General features: G+C 53.8%; 1 protein-coding gene across 13 annotated transcripts in view; it reads left to right on the top strand.

Moving 5' to 3' along the window:
• Nucleotides 1–23,823, top strand: part of TBC1D14 (TBC1 domain family member 14) — a 100,476-nt gene that overhangs the window by 18,389 nt on the left and 58,264 nt on the right. Inside the window, exons 1-3 of one of the 13 annotated variants that reach the window (XM_088836553.1) lie at nt 1,029–1,607; nt 2,350–2,552; nt 2,960–3,123. The exons of 5 other annotated variants lie outside the window; for them this stretch is intronic. In XM_088836553.1, the coding sequence (XP_088692679.1) occupies nt 2,518–2,552; nt 2,960–3,123 (199 nt within the window). In that variant the 5' untranslated portion in view covers nt 1,029–1,607; nt 2,350–2,517. Of the gene's footprint in view, nt 1–1,024; nt 1,608–2,349; nt 2,553–2,959; nt 3,124–4,807; nt 5,268–6,948; nt 6,980–16,583; nt 16,607–16,832; nt 16,990–23,823 lie in introns of those variants that run through there. 7 more of the 13 variants (XM_088836554.1, XM_088836555.1, XM_088836558.1 and 4 more) reach the window with 7 other exon arrangements.

Raw genomic sequence — 23,823 nt, forward strand, 5'->3', positions numbered from 1 at the left:
GGAAGACCTCGGCAGAATGAGGTTAGACCCGGCACTGCCTCGGCCTTGAGCCTGAGAGAAGAAGGAAGGTTCCAGCAGGCAGGGCGCCCCATAGGTGGTCTCCGTTGTTGCCAGGGAAAGACCTGCCAGGGTCTCCAGTGTCCCAGTCCTGTCCTTCTTGCTCTGGGCCAGTGCTTTCCCAGGCACACGCTGACCCTGGCTCCTCTGACCCTGTTTTGAAACCCTTGCCACGGGGTTTTCTGTCTTCTGATGTGAATTCCTGCACCAGATGGATCTGCAGTAGCTCAGCTCCCTCGATTGTGGAATGCCTGCGCTTTGCTTTTCCAACCCCAGTTACACAGCTTAGCTCTCACCAGCCGTGGTTGCGACACCGGGGAGGTCACCGGTGGCCTTGACCAGAGATGTTTCTCTCACTCCATTTGCGCTTGGGTCTGAGGTTGCCCTTCAGGTGTGGCGAGGGTGCAGCGGATAGGGTTGCTCGCAGATGTGGGACGGGAGCGTCTGGCGGGCCCTCTGTCGGGACACAGCTGGGCTCGGAAGGGACAGCTGGGTCTGCTGAGGGTGTGTTGCCTCCTTGTGCTTTGCTGGGCTTTGTGGGTTTGCTTTGCCAGCAAATCACAGGCATGATAATTTCTTTATCGAGTGCCTGCCGTGGACCAAGCCTCATGCTCGGCCCTGTGTTTCTCATCGTCCGTCCTTCCCAGGGATACTTAGTGAGCATATGCCATTTGCCAGGACACCATTCAAGGTGCTGGGGATTCATTTCTGGACGGATCAAGGACCTTTGTCCTCAGAGAGCTTGGACAGTATTCTAGTGCGGGGGGTGGGGCGGATTGTACTCACAGTGAACGAGTGAGTGGAGCTGTGATGCGTGCTGTGATGACAGTGAGAGGGTGGAGGCGGCGGGAGGGGCGTGGGCTGAGAGGGTGGGCTGCGGGGCCACCAGGGTGCCCAGCGGGGTTGCGCTTCTCGGGGACAAGGAGGGGAGATTCTGGCAGAGACTTGGGGTGGGTCAGGAAGGCCATGAGAGCAGACGTCTGGGAGCGGAGCGACTCAGGTTGAGGAAGGGCGCGGGCAGGCCTGGTGCGTTAGAGGAGCAGCGAGGAGCCCGTGTGATGGACCGAGCGAGGAGGGGCTGGTCCCGCGTGGGCCTCAGCCTGCGGCCGGTGATGGCAGGGATGCCCAGGCTTGGGCAGTTGGGTCTGAGCAGGAGATTCAAGTTTGGAGTTGTTGGCATCATGGGGGGTTTGGAACAGGTGAAGTCACCACTCATCAAGGAGTGAGCCTGAGGCACGTGAGGGCTGAGAGGCCTGGGGAGGGGAGGCAGCGGCCTGGTGCGGGAAGCCAGGCGGGAGCTGGGCGGCAGGGCAGGGCGTGATCCGCTGGGCCCAGGGTGCTGGTGTCGGGGAGATGCGGGCTGACCCGTGACTCAGCGCGGGGGGCCCAGAGCTGCGCCCTCGGAGCGGTGCTGGGCGAAGCTTCACCGGGGCGAAGCCACAGGGACGGGAGGAGGCAGGCTGAAACAGTGAGCACGGGCGATTCTTCCGGCGGGTTTTCTGCACCAGGGCAAAGAGCTGGGTGAGAGCCAGAGGGAGCAGCGCTGTGCGGTTGGTTTCTTTTTTAAATGTTGGGGAAACTTTTGGTTTTGCTTTTGTTGCTGTTTCTGCTCACTCTTAAAGAGTAGAAGCTGACCCTGTGAGAGAGAGGAGCTAGCTCTGGAGCGTGGTCCTGGCGTTGCCTCTGCAGGGGTGACTCTAGTGCTCAGATGAGGCTGTGGCTTTGGCCGGCGGGGTCGTCTGGCAGGGCTGGTGGGGGAGCCGGGCGTGGGCACAGCTGTGGAGGCTGGACGTGGCCACCGGGGTCCGGAGTCCTCTTGTGTTCAGTGCACAGGGACGACTCCATTGCTTTCAGGGCTGCTGGGTTGTTTTTCTATGTGCAAACGTAAGTTTTAATCAACATATTTGCTTTCTCAAAGATCAGTTTTCTCTTTGAGAGCAGTTGTAGGTTCACTGCACGGTTAAGCAGTGATCCCGTGTGCCTCCCCCCGCAGCATGCACTGCCTCCCGCACCTTCAGCATCTCCCCTACCCCACCACCATCAGCAGCACCAAGTCCTTCACTGGCACGAGGGTTCACTCTCCACACAGCAGATCCCATGGGTTTGCGCAAACGTGTAATGACATGGTGCCAGACAGTTGCTTCCGGCCCTGACAACCCCTCTGCCCCGTCCTCCATTGTCCTCTCTCCCGCTCAGCCCCCGGACGGCTGACCTCTCTCGGGTCTTCATGCCGAGCACATGGTATAGAGCCTTTGCAGACTGGCTTCTCTCACTGACTCATGTGCCTTTCAGGCACCTCTGTGGCCTTTGGTGCCTGCCTGGCTCGTCTCCACTTGGTGCTGAGTGATGCTCACGGCCTGGGAGATGCCATGAAGAGATGTCTGAGGGGAGCGAGACCGGCACAGGCTGGGTGTGAAGTGTCCCTCCTCGTCTGCATCCTTGGTCTCCGGGGAGCCGCTGATGCCTGAGAAGACCCTTTGGCCCTTGCAGCCCAGGTACAGGCCTAATCGCTCGGGGACACCTCCATGCTTCTCTGCGCGTGCGCACCATGAAGTGTTTCTGCAGTGCTTACACACTCTTGGGAGGGCCGGTCCTCCGTGGGGGACCAGCCTCACGGGCCTTCTGTGACCTTCCATGTGTCCCGAGGAACTTGAGTTCACACGGAGGGGCTCACGGGAAACCCTGGGGGGAGCTCATGTGTGTCACCACAGCTGCCCATATTGGGGCTTTGGCTGCCCTCCTCCTGGGGGCCCATTGCCCGGTTGTTCCAGGTCCAGAGGGGCCCCCTGCAGCAGCCCTCCCCACAACGTGGGAAGGGCCGGAGCCCACATGAGGGCAGCGTGGGATCCACACCAGTAAAGGCCCAGACATGCAGGGACATGACAGCAGCTGTTGTTTCCAGGGCCAGGGTGGGCTTGGCTGGAGAAACCTGCCTGCAGCCCTCGCTTGCGTCAGAGGCCGCCCTCTTCCTCGGCAGCTCTGCCTTCTACGCCCCCAGCCCCTGCCTCCGCGCCACCGGCAGGGCGCTCTGCAGGGCCGTGTCCCATGTGTGCAGCAGTCCATCCGGTAAGAGGAACCGTCTCACCTGTGGGTTGCCCCTCTGTCCTCCCACGGGCCTGCCGACCCCTCCTGGAGGACGTCCCACGTCTGCCCCTTGTGCTGTGGACACTGAACGAGAAGAATCGCTGAGGTCCCCAGGGGAGGGTGGAGGCCCTCTTGCTGTGGTTCCCCAGCTCCCTGCTGTTGCTATGGCAGTGCCATTGTGCGTTGATGGGTGCCCCCGGAGGGACTCTGTCTCCCTCGTCTCATGCTGGTACCTGGCTAGAACCCAGGAGATGCTTGTCAGGTCGCTGAGTTCACTGTCCTCTATTTCCTCCGTGGATACCTGTGGGGGCTCAGTGCTGGGGTGTGCCTGCCGACAAGCCCCTTCCCCCAGAAAGTGCCACGGGGCCCTTGTGGTCTCTTGTGACCGCTGGTTGTGAGAGATGTCAGGCTTGAGCTTCTGGTGGGGGATCAGAAGCACAGTCTGGGGAGAGGGATGAGGGTGGTGGAAGACCGGGCTGGGGGGCCCGTTTGGAATAGGGGAGTCAGGGAAGGCCTCGCTGAGCAGGGACAGGTGAGCAGAGGTCTGTGCAAGATGAGGAAGGCCACGGCAGGTCCAGAGGCTCCAAGGCTGGCAGGGACTTGCCAGGTCTCTGACGTGTGTGGGCTCCACTGACTTTTCCCCACCTGCCCGAGAGGCAGCCGATGTGGTGGGCTCCCCGTCCCTGGTCCACGGCAGCCTGTGCAGCCTTTACCCGAGGCGCCCTGTGCGGTTGTCTGGGGCTTTATGTGGGGGCCCAGCTGGTGCTTAATGCTGGACCCCAGGCCTGCGCCGTCCAGCATGCTGGCCGCTGGCTGCATGTAGCTCTTTAAATTGTCCAGCGGTGCTCCAGGGGGCCTCCTGACTCTGCTCTAAGCCTTTGTTATCATGTGTGACGGTAGCACGCAGTAGCTGTGAAACAGGTGGGTCAGTGGGGAGGCAAGCGAGCCCAGGGGAGGGAGAGAGCAGAGGGAGCGAGCAGGCAGGGGGGCCTGCCGCCGCCTCTGGAAGAAGTGTGGGGTGAGAGCCACCTGCCGCGTGTTGAAGATCTCATGTAAGGCTGGTCTGACACTGCCTGTGAGCTCGGGGATGAGGTTCAGAACCCCCAATACTGAAGGGGGAGCCTGCCCCTCCGAGGGGTGTTCTGAGGTGTCTGTCGTCCCTCCAGCGAACTCGAGGAGGGGTCGGTTCAGAGAGTGTAGTCGTGGAGCTAGAGTGTGACTGTCTGATCTGCCCTTCGGGCTGGGGGTGGGCCCTGAGCTTCACTTTCCTGAACCCCTTGTTTCTTGTCTCTGATGTGGCGATAACCAGGCGACACACACAGTGCTTGGCACAGTGGTCAGTGTGTGCCCTCTCTAGAATTTATCAGGAATCTCTTCCCCGCTTCTTGGTTGAGTAAACGGATGAGTGAAGGAATGCTCAGCAGTGCCAGCTTGCCCAAGAAATGAGCAGCCATAAACAGAGAAACCGGAGAAGGCAATGGCACGCCACTCCAGTACTCTTGCCTAGAAAATCCCATGGATGGAGGAGCCTGGTAGGCTGCAGTCCGTGGGGTCGCTAACAGTCGGACACAACTGAAGTGACTTAGCAGCAGCAAAAAGAGAAACGGAGGATTCCACTGGTCCTGGAGGGTGGACCTGATGGATCTCTCTCGCGTTGCTGATGGCTTGATTAAAGTCGTGCACCGGCTGGTTTTCTGTGGTCTCACCAGTTCTCTGTTAGGTGTGGAGGAACTCAAGGGAACAGGAAGGTGTTCTGGGAAATCCCAGCTGGGTCTGATGATCTGCTTCCTTCCCATTTGAGGATTAGGAAACTTGTCTATACCTGAGGAAAGAAAGCGTTTACGTTGGACTACTTGCTGTTCGTGCTGACATTGACATGCCCGTTGGCCTCAGGTGGGGGCGGGCAGGGACTTTTTGCTCCAGAGTGCTGGAGCCAGTAATCAGGAGCGGCTTGGACTGAGCCAAGAAGGAAGGTCTCCAGCCTGCACGTCCCTGCACCTGCCCTGTTCAGTAACTGGACCGTGTTCCTGGTAGATCTCACAGGCTGCACTGATTTCTCTGCATTGTTTCTGCCCTGGCTTCTGCAAGGTCTTCATGTCCTTAGCAGTTCCACAGCCACAGACAAGGTAGTTTTGGGGAGTGGGGGATGAAGAGAATGTCTTTGTTCTTTGCAAGATTCTTTTGGCTTCCTGACTTGATGCCACACCCCCAGCGTCCTGGCAGTATCGGGAAGTCACATGCTGCATCTTTATGGAAACTGAAGTTATGGTCAGCCTGGGAGGGTGACTCAGTGTGCAGTTCAGGACACTGTGTGGGGGTACAAGGGTATGGAGAAACCCACAGGCAGACACATTCCTGCAACACACTTCTTCAGCTGCCAGCTACTCACTACTCCTAAATTTCTCTCTGCCCAGTTGAGTGTAAGATCTGTTCTACTTAAAAAACGTTAGTGGAATGATAGAGCAGTTAACACTGTCTTGCTTGGTTTTCCACCTTGAGTAGTGCCTATTTTGAAACGACTGTGTGTTTGTTTGTGGAGCCCCGGATACCTGATGTAGCTGACATTTAAACTCTTCTGTGCCTTCTACATTTTTCATGTGCTTGTCTTACTGGATTGCCACATCAGATCAGCTAGTTCCTGTTTATGTGAACTGAGCTGGGTCTGTAAGGGAGAGTTGTTTCAATTCCACTTCTGATTCTCTGTTGTGAGTCGTTGTGGTTTGTCTCGGAATTCCTGTAAGGCTCTATATATGGAGAAGTGATGAGTCATCCAGATTTGCCTAATGGCCGTGGTGACACCCCCCCCACCCCACCCCCTGCCCAACAGTCCACTTTCCCGTTCATTCCCCTTTGCTTCCAGACAGAGGCTTTTAGAATTCAAACTCTGTGTATAGTGTTACAGGGAAGAGTGAATGTTTGTAGGGGTCTGAAAACTAGGGTTTGGAATTAAGTCCTCATTTCCTTTAGGTTTCAGGATTGGGTGGTTAAATACATTTCCTAGCAGGAGGGGCGGAGAAGGCAATGGCAACCCACTCCAGTGTCCTTCCTGGAGAATCCCAGGGACGGGGGAGCCTGGTGGGCTGCCGCCTATGGGGTCGCTCAGTCGTGTCTGCCTCTTTGCGACCCCATGGACTGTAGCCCTCCAGGCTCCTAATTCTCTAGGTAGGAATACTGGAGTGGGTTGCCATTCTCTTCTCCAGGTGATCTTTCCAACCCAGGGATCAAACCCGGGTCTCCTGCATTGCAGGCGGATTCTTTACGGTCTGAGCCACCAGGGAAGCCTAGGAGGGGAGGTCCAGGGGAAAAGGTCAGGAGGGCATGGGCTCTGCCTCCCAGTTCACATCCTGCGGGGCTGTGTCGACTGAAAAAAGTACACCACCCAAAAACTGAGAATTCTGTTTCATTCCGTGGCGTTCCTGAGGTCCATAGCCCGGGAAGGCAGCCTCTCTGGTAGCTCTGAAGGACTGACTGTTCCAGAGAGGTAAACAAGGAGCCAGCATCTGGAGTTTTTTGATGGGGGAAAGAAACAACTTGTAGTCAAACACAAAAGATTATTGCTCATCACAGAAAGCAGATATCTCAAGGTAATGGTTTTAGAGCTTTTCTACGTGTGGGAAGACGCAAGCGTCTGTGCTGATTGAAACCATTCCTTAACTGTCTAGGGCCAGTCCTAGGTTTTCTCCAGTCTGAACCCGCTCCGGGCACGCCAGAGGGCCTTCTGCAGTAGCTGCTGGCTGGGTGGTGGGCAGCAGTCGTGTTGACTGGAATGACAGTGTCATGTTTTTTTCTTCCTCTTTTTGTTCACAGGTGGAAGAGAGCTGGTATGAGGAGGAGGAGGGTAAGAGGCCAGTTAGACGGGAGAGTGTTTCCCGGTCAACCCCACCCTCGCACCTAACTGTTTACTCTGAGTCTTTACCCTGGGATGAACAGGTTTCATTCTTTCTAGAAGTTCCTTTGGCAGCAGTTGTTTTTAAGGCAGAAGAAATTGAGTGGTGGTGAGAGATTGTGGAGAAGGAAATGGCAACCCACTCCGATGCTCTTGCCTGGAAAATCGGGTGAACGGAGGAGCCTGGTAGGCTCCAGTCCATGGAGTTGCAAAGAGTCAGACACAACTGAGCGACTTCACTTTCCCTTTTCACTTTCAGAGTTTGTGGGGAGAAGACTTATATACGTATTTGCTTAGGTCAATGCTAGCTGCTGTAACAAACTTGAAGTATATTTGATGGCTCAGACACAGTGGAGGTTTATTTCCACTCTCTTCCATGTCCTCACCATCTCGGGGCTCTGTCGATTTCGACCTAAGGACTCCAGGCTCCTCTGCATTGAGCCGGAGAGGGGACAGAGCCTGAACGCGCTGGGTGTGGGGGTTTTCCTGGGGAGTGCACACTTGAGGGGGTGCACATCACTCTACTCACAGCTTATTGGCTGGCGCTCTGACCTGTGGCCACACACACCTGTGAGCGGGGCTGGGAGACGGGGCCAGTGCCTGGATACAGATTTCTTAGGACACAGGTCAGGTGGTCTGGTATTCCCATCTCTCTAAGAATTTTCCACAGTTTGTTGTGATCCACACAGTCAGAGTCTTTGGCATAGTCAAATAAAGCAGAAGTACCTGTTTTTCTGGAATTCTCTTGCTTTTTTGGTGATCCAGTGGATGTTGGCAGTGTGACCTCAGAGCCTTGGCCGGTCGTTTTTCTGAATCATTTTTCTTAATCCCATTTTTTCATAAGAAGTAATGCCTGGGGTCAATACGTTGAATGCTCTGTCACCCTCTTGCTTAAATAGTAGTTCTCACCATCTGTAGCATCAACTCCTAAGTGCTTGACATGACCCACGGAGCATTCTGCATCCAGCCCCCGTCCTGTGCCACAGCCACAAAACCCTACCAAAATGTGACGTACAGTAACAGAGACAAAACATGACAAAACGTGACAGAGTTCTCCGGGGACTCCCCTGGTGGTCCAGTGGTTAAGCCTCTGTGCTTCTAAAGCAGGGCACACACATTCCGTCCCTGGTCGGGGAGCTAAGATCCTGCAAGCCATGCGACTCAGCCAAAAAAAATAGTTCTCTGAGCCAGCCGTGGGTTACCCCTGCACTTTTGCTTGCTGTGCTGGCAAACTCACGTCGCCCTCTGAAAAGCCTCCTCTGATCAGCTGTCCCCCTCAGACCCCCTCATTTGGATCCACAGTCTGGGGGTTTTTGCGACAGCACCCACACCCTCTGCAGCCCCTCACTGTGAGCTTCCTGCAGGTTGAAGGCAGGGGCTGCGTCCTATGCAGCTTGTTCCTTCTGGTTCTGTTTTCCTGGCTAGTGCAGGCGCTTAGTAGGTGTTCAGTAAATCCTTTTAAGTGAATGAGGGATAGACTGAGAATCTAAAAGAGTAATAAAGAGATCTGGAAGACTTAGCTCTTAAAATCTAGATGTTTTCCTTTTCACCTTTGTTATTGTTCTAGAATTTGAGAGAAGCTCCCCCCTCCAGCAGTTTGAGCTCCCCCATCAGGTCACCCTGCAGTGTGGGTTTCAGATTGCACGTGTGGCGTCTACACTGGTGGTGTCTGCGAAACTGGCATGTTGTTCTGGGAGGTTTTTGCCTTTTGTTTTTAATGGTAGACCTTCTTTTACATGTTTTCCCAAAGCGTCTATTTGTTTAGAAACATGCAGGAAAGTTTTGCCTTTCTATAGTCATCGTTTTATTTTTGTCCTTTCTACTTTTACACCTGCTGCTGATGTTCCTCTTTACTGTATTTCCCTGCAGACTTTCTCTGAGTTTTATCCATAAAAATGTGTGTTATCACTGCAGCTTGATATCCTGCTTTTTTTTTTACTTATCGAAAACATTTTCTCACATGATTAAAATTTGTTCGTACATACTGATGTCTTTGTGGTGGTATTCCATCCTGTGAGTCATTTACTTATCCCACAATAAGGAAATGGTTTTTGTTCCTACTTTTTGATGATAAAATTGGCTGTGGGCGCCTCAGTGTGCATGTGTGCCTTTCACATGGTTTCCTGGGACAGAACCCCAGAAGTGCTCCTTGCTTCCTGACCGTGGCCCTGACCCCGGGTCGACTGTGACCTGCCATCTCCAGAGGTGATGATGGAGAACCTCCGGGAGGCCTCTGCCCTGGGGGCGGGTTTATGGCAGTGAAGGTCCAGCCCCTGCTGTATGAATGAGGAAATGCAGTGAGGGCCGGTGGACTGTTAGGATTGTTCATAGCCCTGGCCACTGGTTACTAAGCTGAAGTTTGGGAGGATTTGTCCTTCCACGTCCTATGGTCTGCAGAATGCAAAGATGCCTTTGGCTTCCTCCCGTCCTTTCCTTGGGCTCCCCTAGTGGCTCAGACGGTAAAGAATCCGCCTGCAATGCAGGAGACCCAGGTTTGATCCCTGAGTCGAGAAGATCCTCTGGAGGAGGGCATGGCAGCCCACTCCAGTATTCTTGCCTGGAGGATCCTGTAGACAGGGGAGTCTGGCGGGCTACAGTCCATGGGGTCCCAAAGAGTCGGAGATGACTGAGCAGCCAACATTTCCACTTTTCACTTTTCTCCTCCCCCTGGGCACTTGCTCTGGCTCATGGGACTGTATGCTCCAAGCCCAGCACTGCTGGCTCACTCTGCCCTGCCTTTCCCTGTGTCCTGGTCCCCAGGGCCAATTTCTGCACAGCTTCACGGCCCAGCCCAGCTGATACCTCTTCTGTGAAGCCTGCCCAGCCGTGGCCAGGGCAGAGGCAGCCTCCTCCAGGCATGCTGCCCTCTGTTCCTTCAGCCTCTCTTGGTTTAGTTCAGTGGAGGTCTGTCTCGCTCTTACTGTGGGCCCCTTGAAGACAGGGCCTGGGGCTTAGTCATCCCTGATGCCCAGCTGGTGTCCTTGCCTGGCCCTGGAGTGTTTGAGTGTGACTCGGCTCTGTTCACTTGGCCAGCATGAACTCTTGTTCTGGAGCCGCACGTAAGAGGCTGGTCTGTCTTAATCCTCATGGGCAAGGCCTGTGGTGTGCACACTCCGGGCCGAGTGTTTTCCATATGAGAGAAGACAAGGATCTGCTGGGCTCTAGCGAATCCTGGGACAGGGCCTGGATTTGCTGTTGTGGAGGGAGAGGGCACAGGCAGGTGGGCTCTACAGGCTCCTTGGGTTAGGGACCTGCACTAGCCTGATCCTGGAAACAGAGGAGACTGGAAACATTTTCATTACAAAGCAGGTGTTCACAGTTCGGTTTTGCTTTAGCAAGTAGAATTGTTGGGCTGTTTAAAGCAAACTCTAAAAGTAATTCGCTGTTCATGAAAATTGCTGGAAAGGAGTTAATCTTAAATTCATATGCGTAGATTAAAGCATCAATTAAACAGATAGCAGGGGAAGGGAACATTTATTAGTGAAGGAGCAAAGTTCTTAGCCTTTGCAACACAATAGAATTATTCAGAAAACTTGGAAAAAAAAAAAAATCGTCCAGGCCCTGCCCTCAGAGACCAGTTTTAATCGGTTTAGGGTGAGAGTGGGGCATTAGGAGTTTTGAAAAAACTGCCTAGGTGATTGTAGTTTACAGCCAGAATTGAGAACCACCCTTGGAAAATACGGACTTAAGTCCAGATCCAAGCCTTCCGGTTTACTGCATGACCTTTGGCAAGGTTTTGTCTCTGAATTTCCTCATTTTGAGGAAAATTATACATAAGCCTGTCGAGGACGGACGCCTGTGTCTCTGGTCATCATCGATTGTATTCCTGATCTCGGCCCTGCCTCGGAGACGATCTGTGCTCAAAATGTGTTTGTTGAGTGAAAGAAATAACATGTATGACTGACAAGGTGGTTAGTCGCTCAGTCGTGTCCAACTCTTGCGACCCCACAGACTGTAGCCCGCCAGGCTCCTCTGTCCATGGGATTTCCCAGGCAAGAATACTGGAGTGGGTAGCCATTTCCTTTTCCAGGGGATCTTCCTGACCCAGGGGTCAAATCTGTGTCTCCTGCATTGCAGGCAGTCTCTGGCATTAAAGGTGGATTCGTAACCGCTGAGCTGCCAGGGAAGCCCTGTATGACTAGAGTCAGGATTAAATGAGATGCGGTGCTCGGCACTATATAACGAACAGAGTGCTTTTAGTGTTGTTGATACGCGCCCTTAACAGTCCCAAAGCAGGTAACTGAGGGGTGGTGCCTCAAAACCAAGAGCTTCTTTTCTTGCCCAGAGTCCAGCAGCTTGTTACCAAGGTGGGCTTGGAGCCCAGCTCTGCCTGACGCTGAATCCCGTGTGTGCTCTTTCCACCTGAGGTCAGATCTTACCCGTCAGGATCCCTGCAATGGAGAGAGTGTGGCCACGGCACCCCTTTCCTCAGCCGCCGTGTGGTCCTCAGCCCAGTCATGATCCGTGATGCTTACAGACCGTGACTGACGCGCAGCTCCATTCTTGCTCTGTTCTTTGTGTCCAGACAGATTGAGAATGAAGTTGTGTTTTGTGTCCCCGTAGCAGCACTCTGTACCACGTCATGTAGGCTTTCTCGCTGTGCCTTCTCTTTCTCTCCTCTTGAAAACCTAAGCTGATGTTAGAGAAGCCATGTCTGTTTAATCTTTCCTTCCTGTGTTTAAACGTTGGGAGTGTTTGAAGGAGATTTCGAGGAGGCTGTGGCCCAGGATAACACGGGTTTTGTTTTCTCTCTGACTTACCAGTGGGAGGCTCAGAGGCGGTCGTGCAGTTTCAGGGTTAGTTAATGAATTACCTGTTACTGCAGCAAACCCAGCAGGTCTTATGCCAGGCCTTGGGGGCACAGAGACCAAGCAAGGCTCCCCTGTGTGTGGTGGGCAGTGGCGCATGAATAGCTGGCACAGAGCCCCCAGCTCTCTGTTGCGGTCAGCGTGAGTGCTCTGGGGCACAGAGGAGGGACTTGGCGGGAGGGGGCTCCATCAGCCCAGAGGCTCCGGAGGAGAACGCGTGGAGCTGACCGCTGTTTGCCGGATGTGGACAGAGTGAGCACCCGCACATGTGTCCCTGGAGAGCCACGCCCCTTGTCGGGCAGGCCCTCGCTCCCCAGGGGCCACCGCTGTCCCGACTTCTGTCGCCATAGACGTGTTTTGAGCTGTGGATGTATGGCGTCACACGGCGTATGTGTTGGCGTCTGGCTCTCTTGGCTCAGTTTTGTCTGCGGCTCGCCCAGGAGGTTCCTGTGTGGCAGCAGTGTTCATTCTCTCACTCTGTGTGCTTCTCAGGGGTACAGATGGACCCATCCCTTCACGTTCTCCGGTGGGCGGATGTTTCGCTTGTTCCGCTCCTGACCACTGGGAAGAACGTGGTCGTAGCGTCTCTCCGTGCACATAAGTCTCAGGTGGACTTGCCGGGTCTGCTTTCGTGGACGCGGCTGGGTGGTCTTCCGGGGCGGCTGTCCCAGAACAAGCTCGGACTGGCGTGTGCACATGGCTCCTTCCTCTCCCAGACTTGGTGGTGTCGGTTTCCTGGCTTTTTTCCCCTTTTTGCCGTTCTGGTGATCGGGTAGGAGTATTTAGCTTTCATTTACATTTCTCTGATGACTCATGATTCGATGCACTTTTTCGTATCTTGCTGATTGTTTGAGAATCTCCCTTTGTGGCTTGCCTGTCAAGGTTTGTCTTAACTGGTTTGTAGGCATATTGTCTGTATAGAGAGTGAGAGTCCTTTGTGAGAGATGCGTATTGCAATATCTTCTGGTGGTGGTGGTTTAGTCACTAAGTCATGCGACCCCACGGACTGTAGCCTGCCCGGCTCCTCTGTCCATGGGATTCTCCAGGCGAGAATACTGGAGTGGGTTGCCATTTCCTTCTGCAGGGAATCTTCCCAGCGCAGGCTTTGACCCTGGGTCTCCTGCACTGTGGGCAGACTCTTTACCGACTGAGCCATGTGGAAGGCCCATATCTTCTACACTATGGCTTACCTTTTTATTCCCTTAATATTTTATAAGTTTGCTTTACTAACTAACAAAAGTTCTTCATCGTGATGAATTCTGCTTTATAGAATTTTTCTTTTTATGGTTAGTGCCTTTTGTGTCCTGTTTAAGAAAGTCTGAGTTATCTTCTGGGCTGCCCAGCTGGTGCTAGTGGTAGAGAGCCTGCTTGTCAATGCAGGAGACCTGAGAGATCCGGGTTCCATCCTTGGGTCAAACACGACTGAAGCAACTTAGCATGCATGCACGTTATCTTCTAGAAACTTTGTTTAGCCTTTACCAACTAGATCCGTCGTCCATCAGAATTAATCTTCTGTTACAGTGTGAGGTAGTGAGCAGTTGCCCTTACTCACTGTAGAGGTCATCCATCCCACTGAGCCTTTGAGATATAAGTCAGGTGACTGCATATGTTCCGTCATCTATTTGCCCGCTCACCTGTATTCTCTTAATTACTGTTATTGTATCATAGGTCTTGCTATCTGTAGAGTAAGCCCTCCTACTTCATTCTTCTTTAACGTTGCTTTGGTTATTCTAGGTCATTTTCATTTCCCTATACATTTTAAAAGTCAGTTTGCCAATTCCTACAAAAAATCTGCTCTGATTTTGTTGGGGATTACATTGAATCTGTTGGTTATTTTTTTACTATAGAAGACTTGCATAGTAGAAGACTTCTAATCTATAGTAGAAGACTCCTAATCTCTGAATATGGTATGTCCTTTCATTTATTTAGTTTAAAACATTTTTTTTCACAGTATTTTATAGTTCTTTATGTAGAGGTTTTGTGTTTCATTAAATTTATTCCGAGGTACTTGTTATTTTTGATGGTTTTCAAGATGCCGTTTTATAAGCATTAGTTGGAAATGGAGTTACTTTTTGTGTGTAGACCTTGACTCCCAGAATCTTACTCAGTTCAGTTCTTACAGTTTATCTGTGGTTTCTTTCGATTTTTCTTTGTAGGGTATTGTGCTATCTGTGGATGGGGTTTGTTTCTTTCCAATTCTTAGACTTTTTACTTACTGTTCTTACTGCGTGACCAGGGTCTTCCATACAGATTAAACTGAAGTAATGCTGGCAGAGAGCCTTGTATGGTGCCGGTCTCTGGGAAAGCTTTCACCATTTCCCCACCAAGTGTGATTTTTGCAATAACTTGTGTTTTATTAGATGCCTTGCTGCTGCTGCTGCTGCTAAGTCACTTCAGTCGTGTCCGACTCTGTGCGACCCCACAGACGGAAGCCCACCAGGCTCCCCCGTCCCTGGGATTCTCTAGGCAAGAACACTGGAGTGGGTTGCCATTTCCTTCTCCAATGCATGAAAGGGAAAAGTGAAAGTGAAGTCTCTCAGTTGTGTTCAACTCCTAGCGACCCCATAGATTGCAGCCTACCAGGCTCCTCGATCTATGGGATTTTCCAGGCAAGAGTTCTTACTTTATAGTAATAAGTACTTTTTGAAAATCAGATTAAAAACTGTTTGCTTTTATTCATAGTTTTAAGATTTAAAAAAATCATGAGTGTGTTGCATTTATCAAATGTTTTTCCCCCCACATCTATTGATGATGCGTTTTCGCCTTTATTTTCTGTATGTGGTGAATAACATATTTTTCTAATGTTAAGTAAACTAACTTTGCTTCCTTAGAATAATCTCAACTGTTCTTGATAGATCATTCTTTATATCTGTCGTTGGATTTGATTTGCTAATATATATATTTAAAATTTTTTCTGCCTCTGTTCATAAGAGTATAGCTTGTAATTTTCCTTTCTTAAAATGTTCTCTGTCCAGTTTTGGTGTGAAGATTATGTTGACCTTATAAAATAGGTTGAGGAATGTTCTTGTTTCTGTTTTCTCAAAGACTTTTTGTAAGATTTTTCTCTGGTGGTTAAATGAATTGACCAGTGTGTTAAAACTCAGAGACCTGCACACCAAAAGTCTGTTCTATTGTATATGAGTTTTTAAAAATAATAAAAAGCCTTTATGGGAATTTAACATGTATACATGTACATACTAACTGATGTCAGATAACCCTCCCAGGCTCGTCAGAAAGTTCTGTTTTTCTAGGTAAATCAGACGTATAAATGCATCAGTTGAGTGACCTAATAAATTTGCTGGGGGGGCGGGGGTTAAGAGGTTTGTTCTCTGAAAGAGTTTGTGAAGGTTTCTTCCTTAAATGTTCAGAAGAATTCACCAGTGAGACCATCTGGATCTGAGTTTTCTCTGTGAGTTTTAAAATTATGGATATTTCTGGAAACATTTTTTTTTTTTGCTGAGGTATAATTATAAAACATGAACACTGCAGGTTGAGGAAGAACTTGGAAGAACTGTAGGAACATGAGTGTTCTGGAGCGCAGAAAGCACAGCGCCTCCCGAGAAAGAGGCTGCAGATGAAGCCCAGGAAAGCAGGCTGTTGCTGGGGGGCTTTGACTGATCTCTTCCAGCAGCTTTGTGAGGAGTCTCTTCAAGCGAACTCTTTGTGAATCTCTTATAGTGGCTTTGTGGATTCTTAGAGTGAATCTCCTATATTCACTTTGTGAATGACTGCCCTGTTCTCACCCTGAGCTCCAGATGGAAAAATGTCAGTATGACTCCTCGGGTAGTGAGGAGTTTGACCCGAAGTGCTAAGTAGGAGAACAGGGATTTTCTGAAGAGTCTGAGTGTAGTTGGAAAAGGGCTTCTCAAACATTAGCCTCATTTGAGCCACCTGGAGGGCCTGTTAAACAGAGCTGCTGGGCCGCGCCCCAGAGTTTCTGACCCAGTAGGTCTGGATGGGGGTCAAGATTTACATTTCTAGCCAGCTCCCGGGTAGGTGGTGCTGGCTCTGGTCCAGACTCCTGCTCTGGGGTCCCTGGCTTTGCAGAGTGTGTCCATTAGCATCTGCTGCACTGGGGTGGGAGTCGTGTCCACTTTATTCCCCGGTCCCAGGGCCCGGGACAGACGTGTGCTGAGGGCCACACTGCGCCCTCTCACCGCCTGTGCTTGCCTGTCTTTTCTTTTCAGTTGCAAAGGTTTGATTTTTTTTTTTTTTAAATAAAGCAGCAGTATAGTACTTTGTAACATAAATTTTCCCTCTGTTCCTCACCAGCCCCTCCTGCCAGAGACGTCCACCTGCTGTCTCCAGTCAGATGCTTTTGTGTAATTTCAGACATGCAGACATGTGCCAGATAGGCATGGATGATGGGGCTGATTAGCAGCAATAGAACCCTAGCTGGGCACCTGGAGGATTGTCTTACCATGGGCTGATTGTTGACAAATGATTGAATGATGCCTGCCCCAAGGGCCAGCCAACCCATGATATCTTGTGGCTTTAGAATAGATCAGTTCTCTAGACCTTGAAGTTGCTAATTAGATCTTGTCCCTTTAAAAAGCTGTAGCACTATTTGAAGTCATGGAGGGACAATCCCCTAGTGATGGTTCTAAGGCAAATGTTTGGACAGAGATTTAGTGACCATGTTTGTGACTCACCAGAAAACCTGGTTGCTTCTGCACCGAGTGCAGCGTCTGGCCCAGAGGAGGTGCTCAGTTGTTCCAGGTACGCTTCGCCTGCCTTCTCAGTCAGCAGTGCCTGTGGGTTTTGAGCTCAGGTGAGCCTGTCCTGCTGTGCTGTGGTTCTGTGTCTCCGCCGGGCGCTGAGCTGCATGAGTGGGTTTGTGTGGGGCCCTGGAAACCTGGTCGATCAGCCTTCCTCCCAGACTGCCTACACCCAGCCTCCCAGGGACTGGCTAGGAGTCAGAGCCCCGCACACCCCCATCGCCTGGCCTTTCCAGCCGGGCTGCTCCACCCAGCCTTCCGGACTGTGTGGAGCAGGCGTGGAAGGGTGCCGTGGTGCTGCCCGGTACTGTGGCTCCGGCTCCACCGGGCAGGAATGTTCCCGGGGGAAGCGCACGCTCCTGTGGCTGGCCCCTCAGAGCCAGGTGCTTCCTGGAAATGTGATGGCCGTCTCCCCTGCGTTGCTGTTGATGGACAGGTTGGTGGCTGCGGTCTTGCCTTTCTTGCCTCTGTAATTGCAGACGTAACTGGAGCATGGTTCTTCCCATGTTAGGTAGCTTTTAACGTGATTTAGCTCCCCGCCTCCAAGCCCACGTTGGGTAGACTTGTTTCCTCGGCTGTTCTTCAGTTTAACATGGGGTGATCAGTGGGGGTCTGCTGTGTGTGCCAGGAGCTCAAGGGCCCGAGTTTACATCCGTGCTCACTGTCCCCGCCCCTCACCCCGAGGGTTAGCACTGTTTTTAGTGGATTAAATGTTTAGCACCAACTGCTACTTGGGTAACATTTTTGAAAAAGGAGAGGGACTCCTGGGTACTTTTGACTGTGTGTGGAACTAGGAATTTGGGCCACAGTGCTTGTGGCCATAAGACCATGGTGTCTCCCTTACTTTCTTTTTCCCACCAGGAAGGTAGAATCTGATCACACAGGAGGTTTGCTCTGTAGACTGTGGCTTTCCCTTGGTGTCACTCTGACAGTTGAAGTAGGCCAGCCTCTTCCCCTTGTGATTTCAGAGCAGAGCCGAGGCCTGGTGTGCGACTGCGTGGCCGTGGAGTGTGTCAGTCGTGGAGGGGTGGGAATCTGGAAGAAACACACAGGAGATGGACTTCCGAGGAGTCCGTGGAGCTTCTCCCCTTCGCCGCCGCAGATGAGTGTCAGGGTTTCAATGTCTTTCCAGGAGTGAATTTTTTGGCCTCCCTGAGCCTGTGTGAGGTTATGCTGTCTGTATCATAGTAACTATAGCCCCGTTCCCGTAGCGTTGTCTCACACGTAAAGTACCGGAGAAGTGCCTGCTGCCAGAGCCCGACAGGTGGTCTGTGACTCAGGAGAGGCTGGAGGAGAGGCCCAGCTGGGCCAGGCAGTCCTCGGGGGAGCTGAACGCTGCCTGTTTATGCTACTTTCTGGTTGCTGTGGGATCGAAGCTGCCAGTTTGTCACCGAGACAGGAGCGAGAGGGCGGGAAACCCCGAGTAATTACTGAATCCCAGCCAGAGTTCAGATGTACAGCCTCTCGAAGGAGGAAGGCATCGGAGGCCTATTTCTCAAGACTCTGAGAAGTTCTGAGAAACCGTGGGGAGTGTGGGTGGCTTGTGGAACCTGCTCCACCGGGTCGGCGAGGACTGTCCTCCCGTCCCAGCCCTCCTCCGCCCTCCGGGACAGCGTCATTCCGTCTGTCCCTGGACAGGACTCCCTGCCCTCTCCCAATCCTGGCTCCTTCGGTATTAAATGGACAGGAGTAACTGTCCGATAACCTTTATGAAAATTCCCTGTAGAAGCACGTGTCTTTTCCTGTGGCCGGGAGCCGCTCTAGACTCTGGAGGCACCTCAGTAAATGGAAGGGACCGTGCCCGTGCTCACGGACTCTGTCGTCTGGGGACGAAGACAAACACCGCAGTGACAGCCTCTGGGAATGTGTCCGCCTGCCCGTGTGGGGCTCAGCTCACACGCGGCGCCGTGACAGCCGCGCGGCCAGGGACCCAGGTTGAGCACCTCGCAGGCCTCTTGTCAGTGAGCATTCTTACTTGCTCCTCGAATCGCCTTCTTTTGGCTTCAGTGACTCTGGAAAGTTAACTCGGGGGGCGGAGGTGAAGGTAACAGCCTCAGCCTCACCACCTGTGAAGACAGCCTTGCAACCTTTGTATTGGCCCTTGGCTCTGTAATCACTCAGCTAAAAGCAGAGACGTGGGATGTTGGACTGTGCCGGAGTTTGGTGACCTGTGAGCTCGAGCGACCGCTGCGTCATTTGTCCCAGGGTTCAGAAGCATATAAAACTGGGTTTATGACAGTGTTAGGGACGCCTGACGTCAGGACCTCTCCAGTTCCAGTTCAGTTGCTCAGTCGTGTCCAACTCTTTGCGACCCCATGAACCACAGCACTCCAGGCTTCCCTGTCTCCCTGTCCATCACCAGCTCCCGGAGTTCACCCAAACCCATGTCCACTGAGTTGGTGATGCCATCCAACCATCTCATCCTCTGTCGACCCCCTTCTCCTCCTGCCCTCAATCTTTCCCAGCATCAGGGTCTTTTCCAATGAGTCAGGGCCTCTCACTGGTACCCAGTTAGGTACGACTTTGTGTACCTAGTTTTTTTTCCCCCTTGAAGAGCATGCCCCAAATTGTATGACCTTCGAGGCTCCCAGACGTAGCTCTGCCCTTGCAGATGGGCAGTGGGAGGAGGGGTGAGGGGTGAGGCCCTGGAGGTGCCTGGCACGCGGCCCAGCCGGAGGCCCCGCTCAGCTCGGGCTCACGCTCAGGTGGAAGCCATGCCCGGTGCAGCCTGGTCCTTGGTCTTTCTGTCTCTGCCTTTTGATCTTTCACGTCCCTCCCTCCCCCATGCCCTAGTAGCTTCTGGGCTCTGTGGTGGGGAAAGCGTGGGAGTGGGCCCGGAATGTGCCTGCGGCGCCCTGGTGACCGCTCGCTGGCTGTGTGCCTCTGCAGGGCGGCAGGCAGCCTGTCTTCCTTCGTACTACAGAGCAACCGGGCCGTGTTGTGGGGCAGCCTCCACCTGACTGCCGGCTCTGGCCTGGCTGTGAGCCCCCGATGGGCAGCCTCAGGGACTTACCTTGCTCTGAGGCCGTTGTGCTTGGACACTGTAACTGTTTCTGGCTTGCTGGCTTGGCCTCTGAAGCCTACGGACCTGCGTGGGCTGGGACCCGTGCCCTCCCTGGCGTGGCCCTCCAGGCTGCCCTGCTCAAGGGTCCTTGCCGGACCCACTCTGAAGACGCAGAAGGCACAGTGATCTACTTAAGTAGCTGAATAAACATCTATTTTCAGCCCTCTCTTCAAGAGGCTTTTTGTTTGTATATCAGTTGTGCGGTCACGGAACATTTTCATTTTCTCTTCAGCTTTTTTGCTTCAGACACTTCCGCCTAACACAGCAGGCACTCCATGAACTCAGTGCGTAATGCTGCCAGATGCGTGGAGAGAAACCTGCCACTTTTTGGAGTTGGATGAGGGCTTTCTGATTTGAAGGGTGGGGTGAGGACGGTGCCGAAGCAGTTCATTTTTTTATCGGCAGGAGTTCCTCGTGTAGCAGCGACTTTTTCATTTCTTTTTAACTTTTTTCAATAGGTGATGCCTTTGCACGGCTCAGAATTCAGGAGCCCAGGAGAGTATGTGATGGAAACTTCCCTTTCTGCCCTGTGCCTTTTGCCGCCAATAGCCCGTCCCGGAAGCAGTGGTGATGACGGTCCGTGTGTGTCTTCTCGGGCTGGGCTGTGCGTGTCAGGCAGATGCAGGTGTTAACACGGCATGCCTGCCGATGACCTGTGGTGTCCCTTGCTTTGTTTCCTTTAACAATGGACACTTGACTGTCTTTCAGACAGTGCCCCCTGACGCTTTAAGGCTGCATCCATATAGCTCACGGGTCCTTGGGTCACGTCAGTCTTTCTGGGACACTTGAAGGGTCTTACTTAGCCAGTGTGTTGTCTCAGCGCGGTCCTGTGCACACCCCTAGCCCTCAGTGGCCACGTGTGTGGCAGGTGGCCCCAGCGCAGGGCCACGCCTTATGTCACGAGGGAGGGCCGTCAGGCCTCGGGGGGGTCATTTCCCCACGCACACGCGGCTGCCTTTGCCGCATTGGATGTCAGCCTCCCCTGTGCCTCCTGCTGACGGGGCGCACTGGATGAGCCTTCGATGGTGAGGACCCCGGTGACTCAGAGTGTGGAGGAGGCTGAGAAAGGGAAAGCTGTGCCTGAATCTCTGCGGGCTCCGGCCTGACCACTCCTGGTGAGGACTGGGGTTTCACAGGTCCAGCCCGTCCCAGGTAAATGTCAGTGAGCGGCCTCTTTCATGCGTCTGACCGTGCTGGTCTCTCAGGGCCTGGCATCCGCTGGGCCTGTGCGTCCAGCCTCATGGGGGACCTGGCAGACTTGACACACTGTGGTTTATGCTTTTTAAAAACGTCTTATTTTGTTTTGGGGTATAGCCAGTTAACTATGTCGTGATAGTTTCAGATGAACAGCTAAGGAACAGCCATACATAAGCAGGTATCCATTCTCCCCCAAACTCCCTCCCCGTAATGTGGAGCAGCGCTCCCTGTGCTGTACAGTGGGTCCTTGTTGGCTGTCCGTTTTGAATACAGCAGAGTGTGCACGTGCATCCCAAGCTCCCTAACCGTGCCCCTCCCGGCCACCGTGAGCTCGTCCTCTGAGTCTGGGCACCCCGTTCCTTTAAATGTGACTTGGGCGTTGGTGTCCCATATCTTGCCCTCTGAGCTGTGCCTATTGAGACAAGAAGAAATATTTTGCCAGCCCTGGATAAGTGCCGGGGGAGACCCCGGCTCCTTTTTCTTGCCTTTGGCTTTCTTGCCCCCTCAGCCTTTTAGGATGACACTCTTCCCTTGTAGCTGGATGTGGCTCACCTGTTGACAGACTCTAAGGTGTGTTTCCTGAGGCTCTTCAGCTTTATTGTAAAATGGATCTGATGTGCATTAGTCATAGACCTCTGGTGGGGCCCGTGCCTCCTGGGTCACCTTCCTTCAGCCCGCCGACCTTGACGCCTGCCTTCGGGTGCAGAGCGCTGGCTCGGCGAGGCAGGTTGAGCCGGAGGACCGTGGCTGCCTGCTTGGTCCCCCATGGACTTTCCGGTGCCCCGTGCATGTGCAGGTGCCCGTGTGCAGCCTGTGAGGCCCAGCGCCTCCCCGTGAGGCCGACCCTCCTCCCTCCCCGTCAGGAGCACTTTGAGGGTAGGGGGTTTTGGCAGCAAGTCATGTCCGACCCTTGCGACCCCATGCCAGGCTCCTCTGTCCATGGGATTTCCCAGACAAGCATACTGCAGTGAGTAGCCATTTCCTTCTCCAGGGGATCTTCCCGAACCAGGGATCGAACCTGGGTCCCCTGCCTTGCAGGCGAAATCTCTACCATTTGAGCGGGTGGAGGGAACAGCGAGTGTGCGAGTGCCACGAACGCGGGGGAGCCATGGAAGGGGTCGGGGCAGGGGCCGGCGGGTCCACCTGCGTTTTCCAGAGAGGGCCCTGGGCTCTGGGAGGGATGGCCGTTGGAGTTCGGCAGGGGCCCAGGGCTCGCCTGAGGGGCCGCTGAGGCACAGGTAGGGTGACCAGCCCTGGAAGCCCTGGGGCGGAGGGGCAGTGGGGCGAGACGAGAGTTGAGGAGGAGAGCCTGGTGGTCTCTGAGCACGGAGGGCTGCCTGTTCCTGCGGTGCAGTGTGGTAGAGGCCCGCAGCAGCACTGGCCATGGGAGTGAGGGCTGCTGGGTGCAGAGCGGCACCTCCACCCCGGCCGCCCCCTGCCCCGCCTCTGGGGGCACTTCTGGGGTAGCGCTGCTGAGGCCCCCACGCCGCAGCCGGCCTCGGGGCAGGCGAGTCCTCTGTCTTCTAGGGTCTTCACGGGTCTTCAGGTGCGTCCCCGCGGCCACCACGCCACGCCCACAGCCGTCGTCCGCCAGCCTTGAGGGAGGGGCCCGTTGGGAGTTAGGTTGTGCCCACTACGTGTGTGTGTGTGTGTGAGAGACTGTGTGTGTTCGGTATGTTCGGTGTGTGCATATGTGTGTCATGTGTGTGTGTGTGTGTTTGGTGTGTTGACTGTGTGTGTGTGAATGGGTGTGTGTGTGTGGTGTGTTGGGTGTGTTGAATGAGTGTGGTGTGTTGGGTATGTGTGTGTGGTGGTGTGTGTGTGGTATAGTGTGTGTGTCGTGTGTTGGGTGTGTTGAGTGTGTATGTGTGTGGGTATGGTGTGTTGGGTGTTGGGTGTGGTGTGTGTGTTTGTGTGGTGTGTTGGGTGTGTTGAGTGTGTGTGGTGTGGTGTGTGTGTGGTGTGTTGAGTGTGTATGGTGTGTGTGTGAATGGGTATGTGTACGGTGTGTTGAGTGTGTGTGTGTGGTGTGTGTGTGGTCTGTTGGGAGTGTTGAGTGTGTTTGTGTGTGTGTGTATGGTGTGTTGGGTGTGTTGAGTGTGTGTGTGTGTAGTGTGTGTGTGGTGTGCTGAGTGTGTGGTGTGTTGAGTGTGTGTGCGTGTTCAGGGGGCCATGCTGATGTGCCTGCGTGTGTGGGTAGGCGGTGCGGGACTCATCGTCCAGAGTCCTGGGAGGCTGTGGACGGTCTCGTTAAAGAAGACTGAGGTGCTCGCGGACTGGAGGCAGACAACCCTGGTTCTTTATCAGCCCTGGTGGTCTCATTCCCTTCAGCGCAGGGACAGGTCCCCGTTTCGCTGCTGTTTCTGCTCTGCAGTCAGAGACTGAGGGGAGGCCAGCAGCGAGGTCCCCGATGCTGCCGGCGGAGGAGGTGCTCGTTTCTCTGCCGTGGGATTTCCGCCCTCCCACCCAGGGCCCTTCCCTGGGGCGGCCATTCCTCATCGCTGCCTTGAGCCACCATCACCCCTGCTGGCTGCCTCCCTTGGGAGGCGGGTTGCAGTGTCCTGCTCGGCCACCCCTCCCCTGACTACCAGCCCCACCACCTTCCTGGAGTCCCTGGGGAACCCCTCCCCTGCTCAGAGGTTTCCTCGCTCTCATCCTCAGTCCTGAGCTCCGATGTATCCAGATTGCCTGCCGCCTCGAGCCTGCGTGGATGCCCATCTGTGGGCCCCAGCCTTGGAGGTGGCCGGCTCCCCCTGGCCTTGGGTGAGTCCCAGGCTGCCCACTCCTTTCACGGACTTGTGCCCCTGAGGACACATGCGGTGGAAGGACCACTGCCTTCTCCGGCAGCACACGCGCACTCTGAGCCTCTGGGAGCCAGGCACGGGCTACACCGTGGTCACAAAGCTTGTGTGGGGACACCCCCAGGGATCCAGACACCTCTTCCCTCTGGGCCCTGTTGGACTGGCAGGAGCAGCTCCACGCGTGGGCGTCCCCGAGGGCGTCTCTGAG

Source organism: Moschus berezovskii, chromosome 5 (assembly GCF_049115385.1).
Source record: "Moschus berezovskii isolate FMDL1 chromosome 5, NW_MosBer_1.0, whole genome shotgun sequence".
Taxonomy (NCBI): domain Eukaryota; kingdom Metazoa; phylum Chordata; class Mammalia; order Artiodactyla; family Moschidae; genus Moschus; species Moschus berezovskii.